We start from the raw sequence: 23,989 nt of genomic DNA on the forward strand, positions 1-23,989 counted from the left end.
AGGCTGCTCGCAGCAGCACCTTCCAGGAGCCTTTTACACCAATTTATTTCTATACAGATGGTTAAAAAAAAGCCCCTATTGGTTGTTCATACAGAAGTCTGGGATTCTGTAGGCTTTGGGTGGGCGTTTGATTTTTAATCCCAACAACACATGCTTTTGTTCCCTTGCTTTCTCATTCTCTTCCAAGTCAGCCTCCATGATCCAAAGGAACTAACAAGTGACACACAAGACTAGTAGTCATGTGGATCAGTTATATATCAAAAAAAAAAAGGGGGGGGGGGGGGAGGGAGAAGAATTGAAGATGAAGAGAAAGGGAAAAACAAACAAAGATTGAAAATAAAAATTCATCAGGATAATGCGTTTTATAAACACAGAGATAGAAACAGTTACAGCAAGGACAGAGCGGGCCAGGGGTGGGGAATAGATATTTATATATATATATATATATATAAATTCAAGGGGCCTTCAGTTTATTCTTGTTGGCTCCCCCTTCTCATTAGATTGGTCTCTCTGTGGGGATCTTCATCCCCTTCTCTCCACTGTCCACCTTTTGGGGATTCTCTCCCATGACCAGGGTCCAGAAGAGGCCACCACTGCCATGTGAGTCCAGCCCGTCTTGGCAAGAGGGAGCCTGGGAGAGCGCTCCGCTGGGAGGTGAGCAGGAGAAGCTAGCCCCTTTCCCTGCCTCCTGCCGGCTCCTTGAAAAGACTGGGCTATTCCTCCTCCTCCTCTTTCCCTTTGGGAACTGGGGCCAGAACAGGGATACAAGAGTCAGAACTGCTGTCGTTCTGCCTTTCAGGAAAGGGAGTAGAGAGACGGGTGATGATTATTTTGGCAGTCTCTTACCCTCCCTCCAGTTGCTTTTTGGTTTGTTGTTGATGCCTGCAGACTTTTCGGGGGGGGGGGGGGGGAAGCAGGCAGGAGGGAGAGGAGGAGGAGTACAAGCTGCTAGGACATCATCCATAACGGGCAGGAAGAGCAATGAGCAGGAATCCACATTCCTACAGGGCCTTGGCCACCATGCTGCTCAGACAGCTGGGAGACAGAGGCAGCAGCCAGTGCAGACAGACTCCTCTCTATTGCTCTCCACCACGGGAGGAGAAAGAGTGCAATACTCCACAACCCTCGGGCAGCGTAGGCACGGTCCAGCCCAGAGAACATGCCTCACCTCTCCCCCCACACTGGTCTCACCTTCCTCTGGGGAGAAGGTTTCTCCCATCCAGTCCTTGGGGCAGGACGAGCAACCCCTCCTCCCCTTCACAAGCAGGAGGGACAGGAATGGATATTTCTCTCTTAGACACTCAAGGAAATCCTCAAAGAACGCCATCCAGCTATGAACCCTTCCACATTCTTCTGTGGCCTGCTGAAAACATGTGTCCGAGCCCCTGTACATACAAGGACCCTCTCTCCATCCCATTCACCATGCATGTCTCAACAGGCACCCCCCCTTCATACACATCCTACAGTGAGAGAGAAGGCAAAACAGGGGCCTTTCTTTGGGTTTGAAAGGAGGGGCTTTTGCATGAGGAAGTGATCCCAGCACAGGAAAGGGGCTCTTGCACAAGGAAGCATCCTCCTACCAGGCAGGCTGTTGCACAGAAGGAGCACCCCCTTGAGACAGGCTGTTGTTCAAGGGGGTGCCATGAACAGGGTTACACGGCCAGAAACGGCTGTTGCAGGAGGAGAGGCCAGAGACTGTTGCACGAGGAGGGCCGCTGCACAAGCGGTGCCCCTGGGTGCCGGCTATGCACAAGAGGCTTTCTGCTCCCTGGGTTGAGGTCTCTCTAGGAGCTGGAGAGGTGCTCCACTTGGATGGCGCTGGTGCTGACAGTGAGGCAGATGTCCTTGTGATGCTCTGAAGTCTTGTAAGGAGTCAGGTCAAAGGAGCACTGGGGGGGAGGGTTGGGTTGGTTAGTGTCTCCAGAAGGGCCCCCTGCTGCCCCCCCACCCTGTGGCTGGAAGTGCTGCTGCTGCTGAGAGGCTTGAGCTTGTGCCTGAACCACCTGCTGCTGTGGGTCAGGGATGTTGTGTTTCCGCATGTGCTTCATCAGGTACGTCTCCTGCAATGGGAAGAACGGTGGTCACAGGAGGGGAGGGCGTTCACCAAAGCCAAACCCAATGGGAAGGCACACGACAGCCCAGGCGGCTGCTCCCTCTGGATCTGGAGGAGCTACTCCCTGGGAAGTGTGTTCACTCCTGCTACTCCCCAGAGCAGCAAACACTCACCGAGGTGTAGGCCCGGCTGCAGATGGAGCAGGTGTAGACCTTGGCGTGTTTCACCGTGTGCGTAGCCAGGTGTACCTCCAACGAGGCAGCATCCGTGTATGCACGGTGGCAGTTGTGGCACTTGAAAGGTTTGTCTTTGTTGTGCTGCCGTCTGTGGGACTGGGGACCAGCAGCAGGGTGGAAGAAAGAGAAAGCAAGCACAGGGGAGGAACCAAGTGTTAGTACTGAAGAAGGTTTTACCTCCAATACCCTCTTCCAGCCAGGCCCCAAGCTCCCTAAGTCTCCTGCCTGGCTCCTACTGCAGGGGACAGAGCTTCTCCCTTCAGCCGACCACATCATCCCCACAGATGCCGTTTTTTCTCAGGCATATTAGGCATTTGAAGAGCAGAGTCTCCCAACTCCCCACAGCCCCCATCTTCTCAGCCCTCCCCCCCCCCCCCACTTTCTCAGCCTGTTCCTTTTCTCTCTTCTGCTTCACTACACATTTGCTCCCAGCATCTGTCACTGCCCTTCAGGGCAGGATCTGCTTTAATTGCTCACAGTTTACAGCTCTTTGCCATTTGGCACACGCTACAGTTCCCCTCCTTCAGGATACTGCAACAAGACACACCACCTCTGCTTCCCTAAATCCCTGAATGTCCTCCATTTCATTGTAAAACAAACAGAAAACCCAATCAGATACCCAGATTTTATTCAGAATGACATTTAGCAAAAATCTTGCCCCAGCTAAGTTAGAAAACTCTGCAGAACAGATGGGGGGAACTTTACCAAGGTCTCACTGCCTTCAAGTCAAGTTTACAATTTTACAGGATGTGACTTCTTTGGGTCACTAGTGCTACAAAAGCCAGGAATCTCTCCCCTGCTTAGGGCTTCAACAGCTTTTCTGTATTCTTACACTCCTCCCGAGTGCCCCCATTTCTCCATCCACTCTACCACAGGCAAGTAGCCTCCCCTACTACTTGACAGCTACCCTTGCCACCTGCACTGGTGAGCAGGACAAGCCCAGCCCCTTACCTGCAGGTTGGAAAGCTGGGTGAAAGCCTTTTCACACCCAGGATGAGCGCATTTGTAGGGCCGGTCCCCTGTGTGGATACTGTTGAGAAGGAAGAGCACAAAAGGGAGGCAGTGAGCAGGCACGTAGAGCAGACTGCCAGGGCCTGCTGCTATGATCAAATCCCAGAATCACTCAGGAAAGCAGGGAAGGGGATCATGTTGCCTCCAGATGCTGTTCTATCTGGACAAACAGAGCTCTGCCCAGCTCCTGTGTCCAGCTAGAAGTTAGAGAAGACAGGCAGTCAAGCAGATTTCAGACAGTGACTAGGACTGAGGAGCAAAAGCTTATGAATGCCTGGCCAGCTTGGCATTTTGTGCCACCTGAAAATAGGTTAGGAAAGGGTCTGGAGGTCCAGACCCCCTGCTCCAAGCTCAGGAGGCCCATATGGCCAAGAAGAGTCTGTTCTCTCGTTTCTGCAAGGCCAAGAAAGCAGCTCTGTTCCTTCTCAGGAACAGACACTCGAATGCTTTTCCCTTTACATTATCAAGCTGAGATCATCTACAGCGTTCATCTGTCCCTGTCCCTGTCCCCCTGCAATGCCAGGAGAAGCTTCCACACACTCAGTCCAACCCCCATGGTGCCAGGCTGGGATGCCCTATGGCCAATGCCTCTCTTCTCTATGGCTCTCTCTCTCTGTGCCCCCCGCGGTGCAAGACCAAGGATCCCCAGGGCCAGCATGTGCCCACCTCCGCCCTGACGTGGTCAGTGTCTCCTGCGCAGCCTCCACTCCGTCCACTCTGGGGGGGTCACCTCCTTGCGAGGGTGCAGCCGGCCGCGTTCCCCGCCCGCCCCCCGCATGCTTGGCGCGCGTGCTCCACTGGTGCATGCCGGCAGCGCGGGGGGGCCAGGGCCAGGCCCCCAGCCTCCTCTGGCCCTTACCGTGTGTGCTGCTGCAGGTGGGAGAGCTGGCGGAAGGCCTTCTGGCAGTAGCGGCAGGTGTAGGGCTTGGCCCCCGAGTGGATGCGGAGGTGCTGGGCCAGGTAGGATGTGTTGGCGAAGCTCTTGGAGCAGTGAGGACACTTGTGCGGCTTGACAATCGCTGTGTGGAGCTTGGAGTGGATCCTGCCGAAGAGGAGGAGGAGCAGCAGCAGTTGGACATGACCGCCATCTGGCTAGTGCTGATGGAATGAGGGCATAAAGGGGGTGGGACAGCACCACTCTATCTGCTACATGGAGGAACTCCAAACACTGCATGAGCTCGCTCGGTTTCAAACCGTGCTCCTCTTGGATTCAAGAGACCATGGTCTGTCTGCACCGGGGGAGGATCCAGAGAGAGGAACTATAGAGTTTGGACTGAGGGGCATTGGCAGAGCTGTGTGTGGGAAGCCTACAGCTGTAATAGCAGGGGGGCTGCAAGCCTGGACTGAGACGTTTGGCAGAACTACGCTGGGGTGACAGGGAACAGTCCTCTTACACCCACTCTCACTCTGACACAACCAGCCCTACCCTCCATCAGAAAGCATCACTCCGTTGCAGATGCCCCTTAGGGTGAGCAGTGTTAACCTCTGTGCGTACCCAGCCCCTCACAGCAAGTGACAAGTCTCACATGTCGGATACCACTACTGCCCGTTTGTTGTGTCCGAGACCTGACCAGCCTGTGGAAAACAAGCTTGGTCTCCCCAGGCAGTCGCCCACTGAGGGTGCTCACAGCATGCTGGGATGACGGCAACATGCAGTGTGGAGGGCCCCCAGCCTCCTCTGGCCCTTACCGTGTGTGCTGCTGCAGGTGGGAGAGCTGGCGGAAGGCCTTCTGGCAGTAGCTGCACGTGTAGGGCTTGGCCCCTGAGTGGATGCGAATGTGCTGGGCCAGGTAGGAGCTGTTGGCGAAGCTCTTGGAGCAGTGAGGACACTTGTGTGGCTTTGTCTCCGTGTGGGACTTGGAGTGGATCTGCATCTCCGACTTGGAGTAGAAGGTCAGCGAACACATCCGGCACCTGGGACCGGGACGAGGGGAAGAGACAGTGTCACATGGGGGCGAGCCCCACTACCTATCAACCCTAACTGGATGGGGTCTTCCACACTGCGTGAAGGGATGTTTTCTTGCTATATGTGGCTCTGGGGAGGTTTCACCCGGGACACTGTGCTTGGCTGCAAGTACTCCAGTCCCAAGGGGACAAACTTAAGCTAGGAACTGGCAGAAGAAACCAAACAATACCTTGCAGCCAGACAAGTGAAGGTCTTAGAAGAATCAAAGAGGTTAATTTATGAGACCTACAAGGGAGACAGGGCAGCACTTTGGAAATTTTCCAACAGCAGTCTGAAGGGGACAGAATAATAATTCCCAGACAAAAATCACTTTTTGTTCATCTATGATTTATTTCAGTCAAAAAAAAGGTTGGAAAACCTGGAAATCCCAGGTTAAGGTTCATTTTCATCATAAAAATTAACTCCATGTACTGCAAAGTCTGCAAAAGCAGTTATGACCAAATCCACTTAACTCTGCTCCCATTTTTGGAGAAGACGTGATTATTTAGAACACAAAATGCTGACACTAACAACAGGGCTGCTTTCCTAGTGGGTCTTACAAAGATACTCTGGATATCAAATGTGGTATTTCACTGGTCTAATGGGCTTTCATAATTTCAACCTTACTGATGTGATGCAAAATGTTTTGTCTAGGAGTTTAGATCCATCTGTTCCCATAATGATCAGAAATGTATTTGGTAACACACAGACTCTTTGAACAGGAAGAAGCAGTTGGCATCTATCTGCTACGGATGCTGCTGTTAAGAACTGTTCCTCCATCATTACACCATGCTGTTAAGAGAAGCTTGCACTGTTTTACAATTCAAGATAGTAAAAGCTTTTGTGGTTGATAATATAACGGAGAGATAGCAGCAGTAGCCAAGTTACTGGACTTTTTCTTATCCCCTTCCTCCCCACCACCCATATGTGTGCCAACCAATGGGCAGAGTTAAAGGTTTCTCTGAACTTCGTTTTTCCATTTGCAGACTTTCCAATTAAACAAGACAAAACTGAACCTGCACTTGGAACTTCCAGGGCCACAACTGAGAGTCTGGCTAACATGAATTCAACCTTCACAGCAGGTCGACTTCAGTTTTTGTCTGGGAATTTCCTCAGGCTTTCAAGTGTTTACAAAACTGCTCAATGACAGAAGTCCCTGCAGGTATTACAAGCCACAGAGAATTATCCTGCTCTTCCCCATATCTATCTCCTCCCAGGAAGATACTTCATTACATCTGCTATTGTGACTATTTACACTGAGCCAGAAGCTTTAGGAAGTGTGCAGTCTGATTAGCATGTGTAATGTAGGCAGTATTTATCCAGCACCCACTTTAACTTTCACAGGCCCTTCCAAGCCACAGCTTGATTTTAAGCCATTTAGGTAGAAGCCATGCCTTCCTAGCAAGCATTCTACAACACACTTGCCATAACACTTTCTTACCATCCATCACTGTTCTTTTACATTCATTATCATCTCTAAGAGTTGTTCTCATGTTTCCTACCTTCATCTTTCTCTTAATCCACTTTCAATGGCAAACCCTAACAGAATATGCAAGCTAAATACATCCTTATTTAGATCCCACCTCACACACACAACAATCGCTTCTGGAATCAACAAGAAGCAATTTGGCTGTTTAGGTCTATGTGAGATGCAGGGAGTAAAAAGAACACCAGAATCATAAGGAGCTATCTTTAAACACTTGTGCAGTTTGTTCCAGACTTTCTGACATGTTTAAAGCTAGACTTGAATACAGCATATGCATTTTCCACTTATCAAGTCGTACTTACAGGGTGAGGATTGTATCCTTGAAAGCAGCAATGTTAGATAGAACTTTGAGGTGAATACTGAACTGAAAAACACATCTGAGTGCCCACGTCCAGTTCCCTGCTAATGCAAGCAATTATGGCATAACCCCATCTATGACTTTTATCAAGCTCCTCAGCAGATTCTTACTTCAGTTACTCTCAGCTGAACTCTGTTCCACAATATTAGTCCTCTGATAAGGAAACATTCAATTGAGAACAAGCTCCCAGTGGGACACTGTGCTAACATGGCTAACCATACTAAACCAAAGGGGAATAGCAGGGATCCTTGTAAACAGGACTAGAGTGACTATTCCTGCAACAATGTGTCTAATTCTGACTTCCACCTAAGTCGACAAGTATTGAAAAACTCAGGCAAATGCTGCAAACTTGAAGAATGCTGGCATGTGGAAAATCGACTTCACAGTGAAGATTCACTGAGCCCAGCCTATCTAGGTTTGGAGAAAAGCTTGAAAGATAGCGCAGCCAATACCCATATAAATCTATGTAGGGAGAAAAATATCAATTACTAAGGGCTTGTTTTATGGGCCGAGAAAGATATAATGAGAAACAATAACTGACACTAGAAGCTAAAAAATCCAAGAGGAAACAGGATCTTTCCAACCATGAGAATAATGCATCTTTGGAACAATGCTCAGAGGCTATAGTATGGTCTTAATCGCTTGGCCCCTACAATCAGTAGTTTGAAAATCCAACTACCCTTCTGAGAGAAATACCTTTCTGAATGTTTTGCTGTAGTTTAAATACAACTCTGTGCGCTTATCTCTTCTGCGCTGTACACATGACTATATTTTAAACAGTCTATTCTGGTCTGAAAAATTCATGAACTTTTCTATGTCATCAAGTCTAAGTAGTCCCATGCATGAAACCTGTAGTGCCGTAAAACCATCTACTTTATGGTCCATTACTTCTTGTGCATCCCTTCCTTTACTTATTTACTTTGTCAGGTATCTGCCTTCAGGTCAGAAACTCCCCAAAATTAATGAAGAGAAATGGACTGAATGTCCTTTTCCATTTTCAGAATAAAAGGAAAAGAAGGTAGTTCAAAACCTCTCCTGCACTTGCACAAAAAGAGGAAGATAAATCTGCCTGTTAGCAAAAACACCCTCCCCCAGCTCCCCAAACCTGAACTCCTCTTGGCTGAATTCAGCCGCTACTGACATTCTAGCACTGTTTTTCAAACAACATTTAACAAGAAAATCTTGCAAGGACTCATTTTCCCATCATCTAATTAGTATCAGCCCTGAGAGGGCAAGAACCATTATGTAGCATTAACAAATTCATGAGCCTTATAAGTTAAAAAAAGCCCTGGAATACAGCAGAAAGCTGTATTTCAGAGAGTTTCGTATTGTGTGGCATCAGGCATTTTCAAGGAAACAAATGATCCATTTAATTAAGGGCTTCGCATTCTGCCTCAGACAACATCAAATATTAAAGGGGAAGATGCAATCAGCCCTCTAGTGGGCAAACATGGATTCAAAAACTGTTAAATCCATACGGATAATGAGAATGTTGCAGCTGACACTAAGCAGCGTTTCGCTATTCTACTTCAGTGAAATCCTCCTAGCTGGGAAGAGGAGAAGTTGGGAGTGCTCCTTGCTAAGCATGAGCAAAACGCTATATGAAATAATTGATTTTTTCCCCCCTCTGTTTAATATACATTTTTAATCTTTTCTCCCCACTGTGCCTCTGAACTACCACTACTTTCACTGTATTCTTTCTGAGAGCAAGTAACAGAAATGACTGCAGGGCTCCCATCGACAGTGGGATACAACATCTCTACACCTGCTAGTTATGGCTCTGCAAATTCAGACAGCCTAGGAGAACATAGTCTTAATAACACAGAGGTTCATATAAATAGTTAATTTAGTACCCAGCCATATGCCAGAGATCAAAAGTAACCCCTTCCAATGTAGATAATCCTTCCTTTTTATACGGAATCTGCAGGGAAATAAAGTGAGATATTCAGGGAATGTTCATGTTAGACAGAAACACCCTCAAAAAATCATTAAATGCCAGTAAAAGGTGGATGTATAATTCTAATTCTGCTCCCATATGAAAGTCATCATGATGACTCATAAACAAAATGATGCTTATAGCTACTAGACTACAATTCTGTGGCCCACAGTGCCATATTTTTTTCCACTTTTCATGCAATGTTCGGCTTCATTCATCAGATGCTGTTATGAGATAAAATACCATCTGAAACACCAACTCATAGTAAAATTTGCCCAAAGTGGATTAACAGCATTCTTCAATCAAGTGCTTAATGAATCAGTATCACAGTTGTGAAAACTATATAGGCTTTTACATGGCTTTGAGAATTTAAATTCCTAGTATCTACTGAGATTAGTCTTAGAAGTTAATTGAGCCCCTGCTCCTTCTCTTAGTCTATAAATACAAGTTTGCATTTGTATTTTTTTAACTCACAAGTTAAAAAAAAAAGAAAAAAGAAACAAATCAGGAAGGTCTGAATTTAAACTAGATGACAAGAGCAAGTTTAGGCTGTAGAAGTCAGCAGTTCATTTAGCAAGGGAAGAAACGTACTACCTTTGCAATGCAGAGTTAATGAAGCAACTGATGCAAGCAGAGCATACTAATGGATGCACACAGTTCATGACAAATGCTATTTTAACCCTCACATTCCCTGATTTATTTTGCTTAAAGATTAAGTTAGACCTTTTCTTGCTAGTATTTTCAAAGAGGCAGGGGTAAAGGAGACAGAACTACACACAGCTAGAAAAACTGGGTAAGACCTAACTAAAGCCAGTGAGCATGAATATGCCAAATGTAAGCACATGAATCTGCTTCCACACTTCTCCATCCAGCATCAACTCGTATTCAGAAGTTAATACATGCTTCCTTTTACCATTTTACACTAATGGCATGTATACTGTCAAATCTATCAGCTATCCTCACAGATTTTAGTCAACTTGCTTCCACAGTCCTTCAGTTGCTTGGTGGCTTGCTAAGGCTACAGAAAGGCATACTTTCCTGGCAAGGCAGCAAGTGTTTTTAAATGCTCTCACCATACAGCACTTTTCCAGTTCTCAGATTTCAGGGCACTCCTGCATTTTGTCCATTTGTTCAAATTATCTTAAAAATACCAGACCCAGAATGCTATGGTATTTCAGCATGCCTCACAAGTTGCCTGTCTTATTTTAATGACTCCATCTATGCTTTTAACAGATGCATTTACCCTCTTCTGTCACAGTCTTGCTCTGGGAGCTCACACGATGTCACCACATTCCTAAAGTCTTTCACAGTCATTGCTTTCCAGGATACTGTTTCCCCACATTCCTTATCTTTATATCAAAGACATTCAATTGCATCCAACAGGCCACTTCTGTCTGACACTGCACTGTGTCCAAACACCTAGGCCTCCATCCCTGACTGCTGGAGAAGTCACAAAGTATTATCCAAAAGGCTGAGCCTTCCATTGGGCTGTATTAAAATACATTTTGCTTGAATAGTTCCAGTTTAGCAACCACATAAAGCTTCCACTTTTTTTTACAGCTATCCACCAGCGTTGCTTCCATCTGTAAATTATCAGTCGTGATTTTCTGTTGACCTCCAAATCATTGAACAACATCAAGCCTAAACCCTTGTCTACCAATTTTAGAAATCAGTCACCATTAGCATAAAAGACCAATGAAACAATAAAACACAATAAGGTGTTTCCTAGTAGAGTGATAACATGCAAAAGCTCAACCTAAAAGAATACAAAAGGCCCATAAGAAAGCACTAGCAAATTTGGAAATGCCAGAATTAAGGTCACCTATGGCACCATAATTCGGCTCCGCAATGCAGATGCATTATAATACAGCCTTATTGACTGTTTCCACAGAACTGCATCCTTACTGTGTTGCACAGATATTTAACAAGCAAGCATTCAGGTTCCTTAATCTCCACTGTGTACAGCCTCAAGCCTCGTCGACCACATGCAATTCCAACCTCATGAAGCAGAATCACTTATCTGTTGTACCCACCACAGAAGTATCAGTGCTCCGTAAGCACTCATCTACCCCCACAATGTCCCTGGGATTGATGAAAGGCAGAAATGAAACACAGACATACCCACTAATTCCAAGTGGCCAAACTGATACCTCTGACCACTTCCTTTCCTTTAAAATAAAATTCATATTACATACATTCAAATCACAGCTCCTATAGATTTCTATGCTACAGCTATGAGATGCAATGCTTCTGCGAAGCAAAACAGGGTCTGATGTAACAGAGGACTGTTCAACAATATTTGAGGAGAGATTAGAGTTTCAGGAACACCAAATGTTAATTATTTCAGGATAACTGTGGTCATTTTTAGCCTGTGGCAAATGCAAATCCACTGAAGACTACACCTAACTCATATTTGCACACGCTTCAAGGCAAGATTATATGCAGGCCTGAACCACGTGGCTGTAGGATACAAGAGCACATCTGCAGCAGAGGCAAGCGGAATCTACAGTTCTTCAGACTAGCAGTCCAGTAAATGCCTCCCCAAAATCATCCTCTTCAATTCTGCAACCCCATGGTAATGGTTGTGGGTTTTTTTTTTTAATAAACCACTCATTTCAGGTTCTCTGAGTAAATATGCAGGACTGACAGGCCTTCATGTGCACACCAACTATGATCACACCATCAAGGATGGTATCAAGTACCTCGACTCAATAGGGCCAAATGAAGGTGTGATCAGATGTGTGACAAGAGTTTTGAAGTTCTCCCTCCCAGCTGAAACTGTAATGGTCTCCCTCATTCCACTGCACACACTCATTCCATTGACATGTGCTAAAATTAAAACTCATGACTGCAGAACCTTTGCTGCTAATTCCTTCTGCCTGGCACCATGATGAACTTGAGAGTGCATGCACACACACAGCTACAATATCCCAGCAGAAGGGAGAGAACTTACCGTAACACAAGCTTTTACCTCACTGTACTCTGAGGCATGTGGTCAGTCTTAATTCTGACACTTTCTAACCTCCAAGCACAGCATTCACATACAAAGCAAACCGTATGTGTACAAATTGCATGTGTGTATATGGATGTGCACGTGCACCTGTGCTCCTTAAAGCCAATTTCAACTAAATCTGGGAAAGGGGTAAAGAGTCACCACAAGTCCCATAAAAACATACAGCTGAGGAAAGAAGAGAGACCCTTTTGGAGCCCCCTGCTGAGGGAAAGGCTAGTAAGCTCACCCTTGATTAGACATCAGAGAATCCACACAGGAGAGAGCCGCTGGAAACCAGGCTTCATTAGTTCCGCTGCTCACGGAACTACTTGTTAAAAAAAGCAAACAGAAATTCCAACATGTGGCATCGTACTGACACCCACGTTGGTCATCAGCAATCTTAAGATCCACTGCACAGACCTCTGCCACTGCAGCTAGGATGATAAATAACAGCAACGGGAGTTTATCACCTTTTGCTAGCCTTAAGAGGGGGATGAAGTTCTTTGCCAGAGGAGGTCACATTCTTGTGCTGACATCAGAGACATGGCAAAATTTGGGTTTAATATTTCTAGGCTTTGGAGGGAATGTGGTCAAACTTTCTGCTTGATACTTCAAACTCAACTCCCCCTTTGCCCTTAGACTTCTAGCCTGTTGCAATCCCTTCTCCCTCCTGCACTGACACCCAGGACCAAACTCTTTACCCACATGCGCCACTCTTTTCATCCTCTATTGCAGTAGCTCTTGCTTATTTCAATCCCTTAATTACCTAACATGTCTCCTCTGCCCCACACTTCTATTTGTCTGTCCATATCCCAAACTCTTGCCCCCATCTGTTTTGCTAATTCTAGGTATCTCCTCACTTTTCAGCCCCTAGCAGATCTGGTTCTCTCTCCAATAACTCTTGGCCCTGTCTAGCTTATCTTTGTGTCATCCCTCCCTTGCAAATAGGCTCCCCATCACATCCTCTGCTCCATTCCCTACTTTGTAGGCTCCTATCTTTTCTCCCTCCTCCCTTCCGATTCCCATCTCTGCTCTACTCAGTTTCCAGACTTCTGGACTCAGTCAGCTCCAGGGTTATCTCAGTCTCATCCCTACCACATTTGAACCCAGCAGTGTCTTCTCCCACCTTCCCTTTGTGCCCATTGGTGGGGGAGGTTACTGTCGACACTGGGCGCAAAAGACTCCGTTCTGAAGCAGAAGGAGGAGCACTTGTGACTGAAGGAAAGACATGCTTGGCCCTTCAGCAATAGTCTAGATGATGCTTATTGCTGCAGAGAAAGTATACGTGTAGTTCAGCCTCAAAGAGAAGCTGAGAAAGTTTAGTGTATTTATCTCTTCTGTAGAGATAGATAGTCTGGTCAGTGCCTGGAGTTATACAAGCCTCAAGAAATGTCAAGGAGGATATAATCTTTGCATATTTCAACTGCCAAGCCATAAGGCATCGAAGAACACACTTAACAGATACTTTCCAAGCTTACAACTTGGCCAAATTCGACCACATTTCACAGATACATGTGGCTTACAAAAGCCATAGCACCAGATTTCAAATCTATTCATAACTATGGGAAGCTCAGCAAACAGCAATGCTAAATCCTGTACAGGGCAGAAAAAACAGGCTTCAAATGAGATACGTATGAGAACATGCCCACCTGCTGTATTAAAACCACCCGCTCCCCTTGTGTGCCTAATTTCCTCATAAAGCAGGCCTCCATCCAGCTTCTTCACCTTTTACAGCTCAGCTCTGCTTCTTGCTAGGACTTCTGTACACTTTTGTACCCTACTCTCATGTCAGAAGCTTCCTATATTCCTCGGCTGCTTACTGTCTCCCGCAGCCCCTGCTGTTCCCACAACCTAGTGAAAGTAGGGAAATGCAGAACCAGGGGTGGGGAACACAGCTTGTTGGTTATGATGAGATGGCAAAGCCCTTCTCAAGCCTACAACCTTTCTGCTGGTATCCTAGGCTCTAAAGCACAGTTCACAAAACTATTCCAGACTATAAACTGGTATTCATCCTAGTCTTTACAACCTTAATACTGGAACCAAGCAATGCACAAAGACAGCTCTCTTCCTCTTGCAAAGAAGAAACTACTTAGAGAACCACTTGTCAGAGAGAACTGGTGATCTGGACCAAAAAGGCTGAACCACTTCATCAGCGTTGAAGTCCACTGTTCACACCACATCACAAACTTCTAAAAGTGCATAGGAACAGGCACCACAACAGTACCAAGAACAATACCACTGTCTCCAGGACCTACACTCACTCTCTCTTCCTCAGCATCTTTTAAAGTACTGAGGAGAAACCATGTGCTTCACACTGCCAGCATCTTACCAGAAAGGCTCTTAATGCTGAGCTCATTTTCCACAGAAAAAGTGAATTCTACAAAGATTCAGGGAAGATTAACAAAGAGCTGACAATGAATCCAGAACACAGATAAAGTGCCATTATTTATGAAGGAAAACGCTTCGCAGGATTGGATTAGATGCTGTCCCCTGGAGGTGCGCAGCATTCTTTTAATAGCATAAAGCAAAGCACTGAGGACTCTGCTAGACTAATCCTAAGGCTAGATGCCCATAATCTGCAAGTGACACCACCACTGGTAAGGCAAAATCTTTGCACCTTTTCTTAGAAGAAACCTGGCCACAAAGATTCTTGCACCACTTTCACAGCAGACTACTGATTCACTTCTAGAGATAATACAGCGGCAAAACAGCTGCCATTCACAGGAGCAGGAATCTCTACATTCAGTAGAGAATAGGATGGGCTACAATACATATATCACCTCTGTGCTCCAATTCCTTCCAAATTTGCCTTGCTGTGCTGCCCATTCAAGACCTTGCTCTGTCTTCACCGACACACCAGGAGTCAGGAATTATGGCAACCAAGCACTTGCTCAGGCACTCAGGACAGGAGAGTTCACAGAGCTCAAAAAGAAATTTACAAGCAACAAATACTTAAATTTGACAAAATAAACTTGGCTTTAGCAATTGGGTATTAAAAAAAACCCCAACTCATATTGCTCGATGTAGTACAACTCCTTCAGGCATCTGACTAGCTTGTCCTCAGTGCATCATCATAAGAATCAGTGAAATCATACAAATGCAGATGTATAAATACCACAAGCAACTCCTCCTCCAGCCCGAGAAGGAAGCAGGAGTAGATAAACCTCACCCAGTCTTAATTTAGCTCGGATATGCCTGCGTACTGTAGTAACGGGAACTGCCCAAATCATCCTCTAGAATATAGCAGAAACCCAGGAGTCCTCAAAGTTTTAACTTGCAAGTCTATTCATACACCTATTATGGAGATACAATTCTCCTGTATTTCACAAAGGTTTTCTCTGCCACAACTCCAAGAGGAGATAGCATCTTATTTTTTCAACGCTCTTTTTTAGTTCCAAACTTGCACATAGAAAGCATCAGCTAAATAAGAGATCCCAAGGAGGGCAAAAGTGGTCTTCCATAAATCTCAGTTTAGCTATCTTGCACCTCAGCACTGCTCAAAGACTTGCTGAGGATGGTGGCTGGAGAAAGAGGCAGAGGTACCCCACTCAGACTAAACAGGAACACAGGAAATCTTCCTGATTACATGTTCCTACATATAAACTTATTCGGTTTTTCCCTTTTTCATGAGCTGTTACACAGATGAAGCATGTTCATAAAGTTTCTGCTGAGTCACTCCACCTGGCCTTGGGCATTTTTCTCCCCCCAAACTTACACGTAAACAAGGAGCTATAATTAAAGCTTTGGTTCAGCTTTAATTCTAGTGTTCACTGCCAATTGTGTCCCCTGTAAATACATATTTAACAACCTAATTAGCAACCCAGACTGTAAGCAGCTTGAGTAGTGTGGAATTGTGGCTAAAGCCCAAAATAAATGGTGGGATTACAAATAGCAAGCTACCTAACACTCCCACCCCTCCTCACCATACGCTGATTATATTTTCAAAGTGGAAGAACTGGGACACTGGCTAAGAGAATAAAAAGGGTGAGACAAGCTCTGGGTTTGTACTCATTTAACTTATTGATTTGAAAATGTAAACATTGAAAAAAATGCTATAGTTAAAAATGAAACAGTGCCTGAGGTGGATGCACTGATCCTGGGCCTTCCTATTGTTATGATTTAATTCCAGAAACTTAACTAAATCTGTATGAAAAAAAGAGGGTTAGGATGGTAAAAGGGAAACTGAAACGGGATCATGGGCACATAGCAGAGAAGTGAGAAGAGCTAGAGACCACCTTCTATTTCTGTTTCCATCTACAGAATGGCTACTACTTTGCCTCTTCCTGATCTTAATCATCCCCCACTAAACACTAAACACCCATTACTACATCACCCATTCATGCTCCTGCTTCCCAACTAAGACATACCATTGCATTCCATCCCTAGCACTTGCCTGCTCCATCCAGCTCCCATCTTTCCTAAAACACCTACACTCCACATGCTCTGGTTTAAGTATTCCCTCTTGGTTAATCTCTCCCTCTTCCACTACTCACCTGTAAACAAAAGCCACATCCCTCCAAGCTCAGAAACCCAACCTCAGGGCTCAGAACTCTCCCCCCTGTTACCTGATACCTCAGGGCTCACAAACACTCTTATACCAAATTCAGAAATACACTTTCTTTTTTCCCCCTCTTCTGTTGGAAATGCTGAAATAGGAGATCACAATGCACACAGAAGCATCACAGTTCACTTCCTGCTCTGTGTGCCTCCAGTTTGCAGTCTTTACACTGGAGAGACTGGAGTCCTCATTCAGGATCACCCAGGGATGCTAGGGGTCTCAGCTGCACAAGTCAGTACTGCATTCTGCAGTACACCAGCCATACTACCTGGCTGTGGCCTCAAGGATATGGTTTAACCTCCATAACATCCTGGTCATTAACTAGCCTGGTAACGTTAACATCTGGATAGTCAGAAAATCAAGGCTGTCCACGAAGGAGATCTTTAGTTTTGGGTCAACCCACCAACTTGCAAACACTCCTGATTAGAGAGAAAAACCTCAACTCTTTCTACAGCTGAAAGATTCTCTACTCAGGGACACTATGGGGAAAAGGCAGCTCTCTCTTCTTCCCCATGTAACCTTCTGAAGGGTAAAATGCACCCCCATCCCCATGCAATGCTACTGTCAAGGTTTAAACCCGCTCCCACCTGTATGTCTTGCCATCCTTGTGCTGGTCCTCATCATCCTCGTTTGACAGCACAAAGGGGTCGCTCATCTCTGGCAGCCCTGACTCCTGCAATCGTTTCTTCTTCCGGCCCCGAGGCGGTTTGGGGGCAACTCCCCCACCCCCGCCACCCCCACCACCTTCAGAGAGGGTGGTTGTCCCTTTCTTGGACAGGTCAGGAACCACCTGGAGGGCTGCCTGGGAGCCAGGGGGTAGCGCAGAGACAATCATGGGAGCTGAGATGGGAAAGGTTTGGGCAGAGGCGGCTGTGGTCACTAGGGAACCTGATGGGGAAGTTATCACCAGACCAGGACCTGCAACAAAAGAAGATGGAGGAAGTCAGTTATTACATCTCTATTTATGTCCAACCTCATTATCCCTCAGAAGCAAGCTTTATACACTTACTTTTGACTATAATGCAAACAGAAGAGTAGCTTACCCTCCCCAACACATTCCCAGTCTCCAATGCTGGAAGTCAAACTTCCATAAAGAAGGCGGCTGAGTGCCTAGAGATTCACCATGAATCATGATGAAACCATGCCAAGGCAGTCTACACCATCAGTAAGGCTAGGAATAATCTACAGTCCAAAAAGGATTCTCCAGGACCCTGTCCCCCCATCCCAGAGTCTCCTTTGTATGCTGCCAGAGTCCTTGGAGTCCCCTACCTGCTGTCATGAGCCCAGCAGACTGCACTGGTACCACGGTGATGTTCTGAGTCACAGGGGCTTGGCTGTGTGGCGTCAGTTGCTCCGGCTTGGTGTCTGAGTCCATGGAGATACCAGTGGGCAGGGCCACAGAGGTGGGTACTGTCAGCAAGGCAGGGTAGTGGGGGGGAGCCAGGCTGCAGCCCTTCTCTGTGGGCAATAGCTGCTCCTTCATCTTGTTAATAAACATGGTGTTCTCAATCTAAACAAGTGGGAAGGACAGCTTTTAGCATACCCTGGCTGAGCAAGAAATGCAACAGAAATGCATAGCATGCAAGAACTTCTAACAGGAAGCAAGACCAGCAAGAGAGGCTGGAAGACAAAGATCTTACCTGTCCCGAGACGGTGGGCACTGCTGGCCAGAAGTACGGGGAGGAGTTGAAATGAGATTCTTCCATCCTAGCTGGGCACAGAGGGGAAGAGGAAGGGGGAAGGGAAGAGGAATGGAGGAGAAGGAAGACGGACGGACAGACACACAGACACACAAAAAGAACATTAAACCCAAAGAGACTCCAATATGGAACTGACTCAGTCTAATGCTGTGACAGTTCCTTAATCTCCCCTGTCCTGAGCAACTTCTCCCCGCTTCTGAGCTACCTGCCCAAATCCAAAAATAATTTTCAAGGGAAAATGATGTCTGCTATTCCCACAGGCTTGGGTCCACCTCAAAGACCTCTTGCCCAATAGTCCTCCATGCAAAAAAGGGACTGACTACAAACCCAGAACACCTCCAGACTTCCCCACTTATCATCCACCCAAGTACATGGCATCAATGATGAAGTCTGTGCATCTGCAACCAGGCAAATACAGCTGAAAACCATTTTTCACTGTCACAGACAGCCCGAGCCCACAAGCAGTGAAAAGTTTGGACTTTGCCTGTCCTTCCACCCCAGCTCAACACTAAGGGCCCAGATGCAGCAAGGGGACATTAGCATTATGTTATATAGGAAGAAAGACAGGCAGAGAGAGGGAAACAGACTTGCCCAAGATAACAAACAGCCACAGCAGAACAAGAAGTCAAACTCAGGGCTCCTAACTTCCAGCTGCCCACCGTGTTGCCCACCCCAGCCCCACTCTCAAAAGAAGCCCAGAAATATCACTTAATATTCCTGACAGGCAAGACCCTCCACTATAATCCAACTGGATGAGACGAGGCAGTGGGAAAATAACCTGATTACCCTGCTCCTAAGATACCCTCTTCCCAAGTGAAAAGAGGGTATCTTCACATCACAGCTCTCTATTGCCCATTTCCATTCCCTTCTTTGGGACAGGATTCTGTAGGATTCTGTCCTCAGTCAAGTGCTCACTGCTTCATCTCAACTCTTTATGCAGCCAGAGGACCAGTTAGACACCAAAAGTTAGCCCTCTGAATACAGAGGCATAATCTCTTTAGGAGCACCTGGCTGAAGAAGCCCTTTAATCCCTAATCCTTACATTCCTCTCTGTAATAGTATTAGCAGAAAAGTTTGTTGCACTCATGAAAACGCTATTCAAAACCTAAAGAAATGAAAGAAAGAGGAATATATCCTGAAGCAGAAGACACACCTATTCCTGAGCAAGCATGGCAAAACTGGTAGGTACAATATGCAGGATTAAAAACTATGCTCAGAGAACATCTGGCAGAGCAAGCTGCTTAGAGAAAGCAACCACTGTAGGTTTCTCATGCAGCTACCTGCAAATTGTCCCACTTCTATTCCTGCTCTGATGTGGCAGTAGTCTAATTAATGAGTAAATATTGTTTCTGAAGGGCCCATTTCAATCATCAGATAAGCTGAGGAGCATGCCCTGAGTAGCATGAAACATTTACTTTCCAGAAGTCTATTAGGGCAGAATAAATACATGTGGAATTGCTGTGGGTGAGCCAAAATGCAAAGGTAATTTTCCTCTATGTGAAGCAGTATTTAAATGAACCAAATTACCTGATAATTTTGTTTTTATGAATTGCTCATGCAACAGCAAAGCCAAGTATTCCTGCCTCACTCACTCACTCCAAATCAACCCATAAACACACTTGAGGATGAATTATTTACCTTGCATCGGTGGCATGAAGTCAGACTGCTAGCTGCCTGCCTGAATTACTCTGGATTTACACTGCTGTGATTCAATCAGAACTTGATGGGGCAAGACTCTTACCTTCCTTCCTCTGCTTTCTTTTCTGAGCCAAATTAATTATTAAGTACACTGCCCACAGCAAGGCCCTGTGTATGTAATGCTTAATTACATGACTTTTTTTCTTCCACAGGATGGGCACAAGTGAAGAGATAACACATTCTTGGTAATCGAGCACCTCCTGAATCAAGAAGGGGGGTTTGTTTGGAATGTCAAGTTTGGGTTTGGGGGTTTTACGGGTTTTGTTTGTTTGGGGTTTTTTGTTATTGAAATAAACAAGCCCTTACTTCCTTTACTCCCATGTCAAAAACATCAAAGCAAACCTGATTCTGTAAAAACATAAAGTCTCATATAATAATCAGATGCATTTTCCAAATAAACTTCTCCAAGACTCCCTTGGATTCAATTGCAAACTACAGGCATGAAACAAAGATGCCAATTCAAACACAAATCTCACAACAGCTTTCTTACTTTAAAGAGTACAAGGAATGAAAGGCAACTCCATTTCAAGGTTCTAAAATCTATATTAGCATACGCCAGGGCACTCAGTGCCTGCCTGCGTCCATTAGTCCTCTACCAGAACTTCACAAAACAACTAACTTTTGTTTGCCCAGTTTACGAAGTATGCAAGCAAAAATAAGGCTCTCATTGATTCTCAGAAGATGACTACGTTGTTTTCCTTAAAGTCTCTAAGGATCCACTTCCCCATCTAAAAATCTTCCTGCTAGAGCAGATATCAGGCCTCAAAACTTTTGGTGTGAAGGGCTGAAGTGTGGTGAAGTTATAAGAATGTGGAGGAAAAGGAGAAACGGTGTAAAGGTTGAAGCTTTCATGCAATCTCACTAGAAAGCCAGTCTTCCAAAGGGAGAGAGCAAAGGTAAGATTCCTTCACCAAACGGCTGCCCCGATACCCACAGCCATCCCTCCCCTACCCCGCCTTTAAGGCTAAAGGATGTTTTGAGAACATGCACCCCTATTTGCAGCCCCCACTTTCACGCTGCTCACACTTACTTTACCAGAACTCTGCACGTAACCCTTCCAATTGCTCTATAACTACCAGACATGGGCTGGAGCTTCAACCCTGTAACACCGCACGTTCCCACTGCAGGGCCTTCATCATCCCAGCTTCCACAAACAGGCCAGAGATGGGACCTTCTTCCTATTCACCAGTCTAGTATCAGACAGATGTCAACGTACCCTCCTGATATAAACCAAAAACACTTTCTATGTACAGACCACAAATGTACATACACCAAATAAACAACCAGAGTGAACCAGAGAACTCACAAGGGACAAGGAATCTGGAGGTTAGATCTCAGAGTACTTCACAGAATCACATACTTAATGTGCTGGACTTATACTTCTTTGCAGGTCATCGCTTTAATCATAAACAGAGAGATAAAAGCACGTGCAAGTATACAGTGAGGTAGAGGTTGTGTTTCTGGAAGGCACAACCAAGGTTGTACATACAGTTTTTTAGAGATTGATTTTTAATGGTTTTTTTTTTTATTATTATTCTCCAGATACCTAGCTTGTATTTTTTATTGGATATGGAGTTTTCAGCTGACAAAACGCCCCGAGTATGCCACTCGGGAATGATTTACAGTGTCATTTTGTGTCTGCCCAAGATCTTTGCTCAATGACAAGGAGCTTTCAGGCTTAATCACTGCAATATACTTAGGATGCTGAAGGCCACGCAGGCTGCTAGATCAAATGCAAAAATGCTTCCACAAAGCTCATAAGCACCGGAAAGTTCAAGCACCGCTACATCTTTAGAACAAGTACATCTGGATGCACATCAGGAGTACCCCAAACATGCCAAACAAGCTCTGAGCCCCGAACCCGCACACCCAAGCTAGAACAACTTTGGTGCCGTTCCCTGACACATGCACGGCCTTCACCCCAACAGAGCAAGCCTCTGTCTGCCAGGACAGGGGACTGGCAGGTGATGTTCCCTGCACCTCAGCTCCTCACCCCTCCAGCACCCTGCAGCACAAGCCACTTCAGGCTCCCAAGGCTGGACGTGTGTCCCATGCCACCCCCACCCACCCCCCGCAGCGCGGCCAGAAGGAGCCCCTGAGGCGGGTGTCAGTTTCTTACCCCTCTCACTCTCCCTCCTCTTGCATTTCTCCTCCTTCCAGGGCCGTCTCTGCAAACAAACCGCCAGGGTTACGGGGCCGCCCGGGACCCTGCATGACAGCGGGCGATGCAACGCCGAGCCCCCGGACCCGCCGGCCGCCTCCGCTCCCCAGAGGAGCGGCCATGGGCGGAGGAAGGCGCTCCCCACGGGGACCGGCCAGGATAGGAGAGGGGGGGGCCCAGACCCACCTCCCCCGGCGGGGCCCCGCGCACACACGGCGGCGGCGGCCGAGGACAGGGCGCAGCGCCCGGTCACCCACCGCGGCTCGGGGCGGGGCCAGCCCGGGGGGCGGCTTCCCCGGGAGCGCTCCGGACCCGCCGCCGGGACGAGCGGGCGGGCGAGCGAGCAGACAGATAGACAGACAGACAGCCCTCCTCCGTTTCCGCTTCCGGATCGCCTTGGCCCCGGAAGTGCCGAAGGCCCGGTCCCCCCTGTCCCTCACACCCGCCCCCCAGCAGGTTACCGGGCACCACCCCCAGCGGCGACCCCGACCCGACTCCAGCGGCAGCAGCGGCCTCCTCACCGGAAAGAGGAGCGGCGAGTCGCTTCCGGGTCAGGGGGCGGGGCTCGCCTCAGCTCTTCCTGGGCACCGAGCCGAGCGGAACGGCGTCATCGGCGGCTTCGCTTCAAAAAGAGGCGGAGCGGCGGCGGCGGCCACCGGCCCGGGGCAGGTTCCCCATCAGCCGTGGGGGGGGGGAGGTGTGCACCACCGGGTGGCCGCGGGCCGGAACCCAGGACCGGGGCGTTCAAGCTGGGGGGGGGGGGGGGGGCAGTAGGCAGGCTGGCGCCCGCGCTTACCGGAAGCGCGGGGTGGCGGGAGCGCGGGCTGTTAAGAAGGGCGGAAGTGGCGGGGCGCGCGGCGGCCCCGAGCCCGGCCGCGAGACCGCTTCCGGCCGGGGCGGCCTTCCCGGCGTGACGTGCGCGGCGCGGAGGGGGTGGTGGCGGTGGGGGAAGGCCGCGGTCATTAATATTAATGACTGCTCATGAATAATTAATTTCCTACCACCGCTTCCTAGTCGCGGCCCGCCGCTCTCGCCTACCTGCGGGTGGATGTCGCTCTGGCTGGGGCAAGCGGGAGGTCGTGCCCGCGGCAGCGGCTCTTCAGTTCGCTCCTCCGGTCCCGCGGCCGAGAGCTGTCGGGCGGCCGCCGGCCTGGTGTGCCGGTGTGGCAGCGGCCGGGCCCGCTGGCGGCGCAGCGCAAGAGGGAGGCTCCGGGTCCGGCCCGGCGGGATAGGGCGACTCGGTTGTTGCAGATGAGCTGACCCCAAGGCTGGCTGCCAGCACCTGGGGCGGGCCCGGCCCGCCTGCCCGTTGGTGCCTGCTGGCTCTGGAGCTTCCCTGGCCAAATGCTAAACGTGTTTGTCGTGCTTACCCAACAGAAAGGACTTGAGCGAGCTGATTCTCTGCCAGGGCGGCAAACTGGACCTGCTCAGTCACAGAAGGGAACAGGAGAGCAGCACCAGGCACGGAGGGGAGCTGGGTAACCTTTCCACAGCTGCAAGCCGGTGGCTCAGTACTAATACACCCCAATACTAATTCATTTTTAATTCTTCCATTTGTAACCGTTCAGAACTCGACCCCAGAGGGGGCTGCGACTCACCCTTGTTCTCACTCATTGAGAATTCAGTTTCACAGATTCAACCCACCTCAGTTTTGGCTGGCAGTTTCCTGCTGTCTCCCGTGCACTGGCACTATCAGGCGTGTTGCTGTGCAGCGAGAGTTGCTGTGCCTGAAGCAGCAGGCAGACCCTGAGCCTTGGCTGTGGGGCAGAAAAAGGTATGAGGCTGTTCCTGGAGAAGACAGGTGCTCTGCAGGATCACCGAGCCATGCGAAATTGGAGGCACCCTACAAAATACC

General features: G+C 47.8%; 1 protein-coding gene across 14 annotated transcripts; it reads right to left on the bottom strand.

Moving 5' to 3' along the window:
- Positions 1–22,746, bottom strand: ZNF384 (zinc finger protein 384). 14 transcript variants are annotated; one of them, XM_061454064.1, is made up of 13 exons: positions 22,656–22,683; positions 22,093–22,141; positions 21,280–21,433; positions 21,004–21,193; positions 18,216–18,282; positions 17,845–18,085; positions 17,163–17,493; positions 12,265–12,345; positions 4,990–5,214; positions 4,160–4,342; positions 3,241–3,319; positions 2,227–2,385; positions 1–2,060 (listed from the first exon to the last, which is right to left on the bottom strand). In XM_061454064.1, exons 4-13 carry the CDS (start codon positions 21,054–21,056, stop codon positions 1,785–1,787), a joined length of 1,695 nt encoding a protein of 564 aa, XP_061310048.1. In that variant the 5' UTR covers positions 21,057–21,193; positions 21,280–21,433; positions 22,093–22,141; positions 22,656–22,683; the 3' UTR covers positions 1–1,784. The 14 variants fall into 14 exon arrangements, with proteins under 14 accessions (XP_061310048.1, XP_061310046.1, XP_061310047.1 ...); XM_061454062.1 differs by having other exon boundaries at positions 22,596–22,682; XM_061454063.1 differs by lacking the exon at positions 21,280–21,433 and having other exon boundaries at positions 22,656–22,708.
- Between the last annotated feature and the right edge of the window lie 1,243 nt (positions 22,747–23,989).

Source organism: Pezoporus flaviventris, unplaced genomic scaffold, assembly GCF_033815535.1.
Source record: "Pezoporus flaviventris isolate CSIRO_AGI_PZ_B2104156 unplaced genomic scaffold, CSIRO_AGI_Pfla_v1 ptg000015l, whole genome shotgun sequence".
Taxonomy (NCBI): Eukaryota; Metazoa; Chordata; class Aves; order Psittaciformes; family Psittacidae; genus Pezoporus; species Pezoporus flaviventris.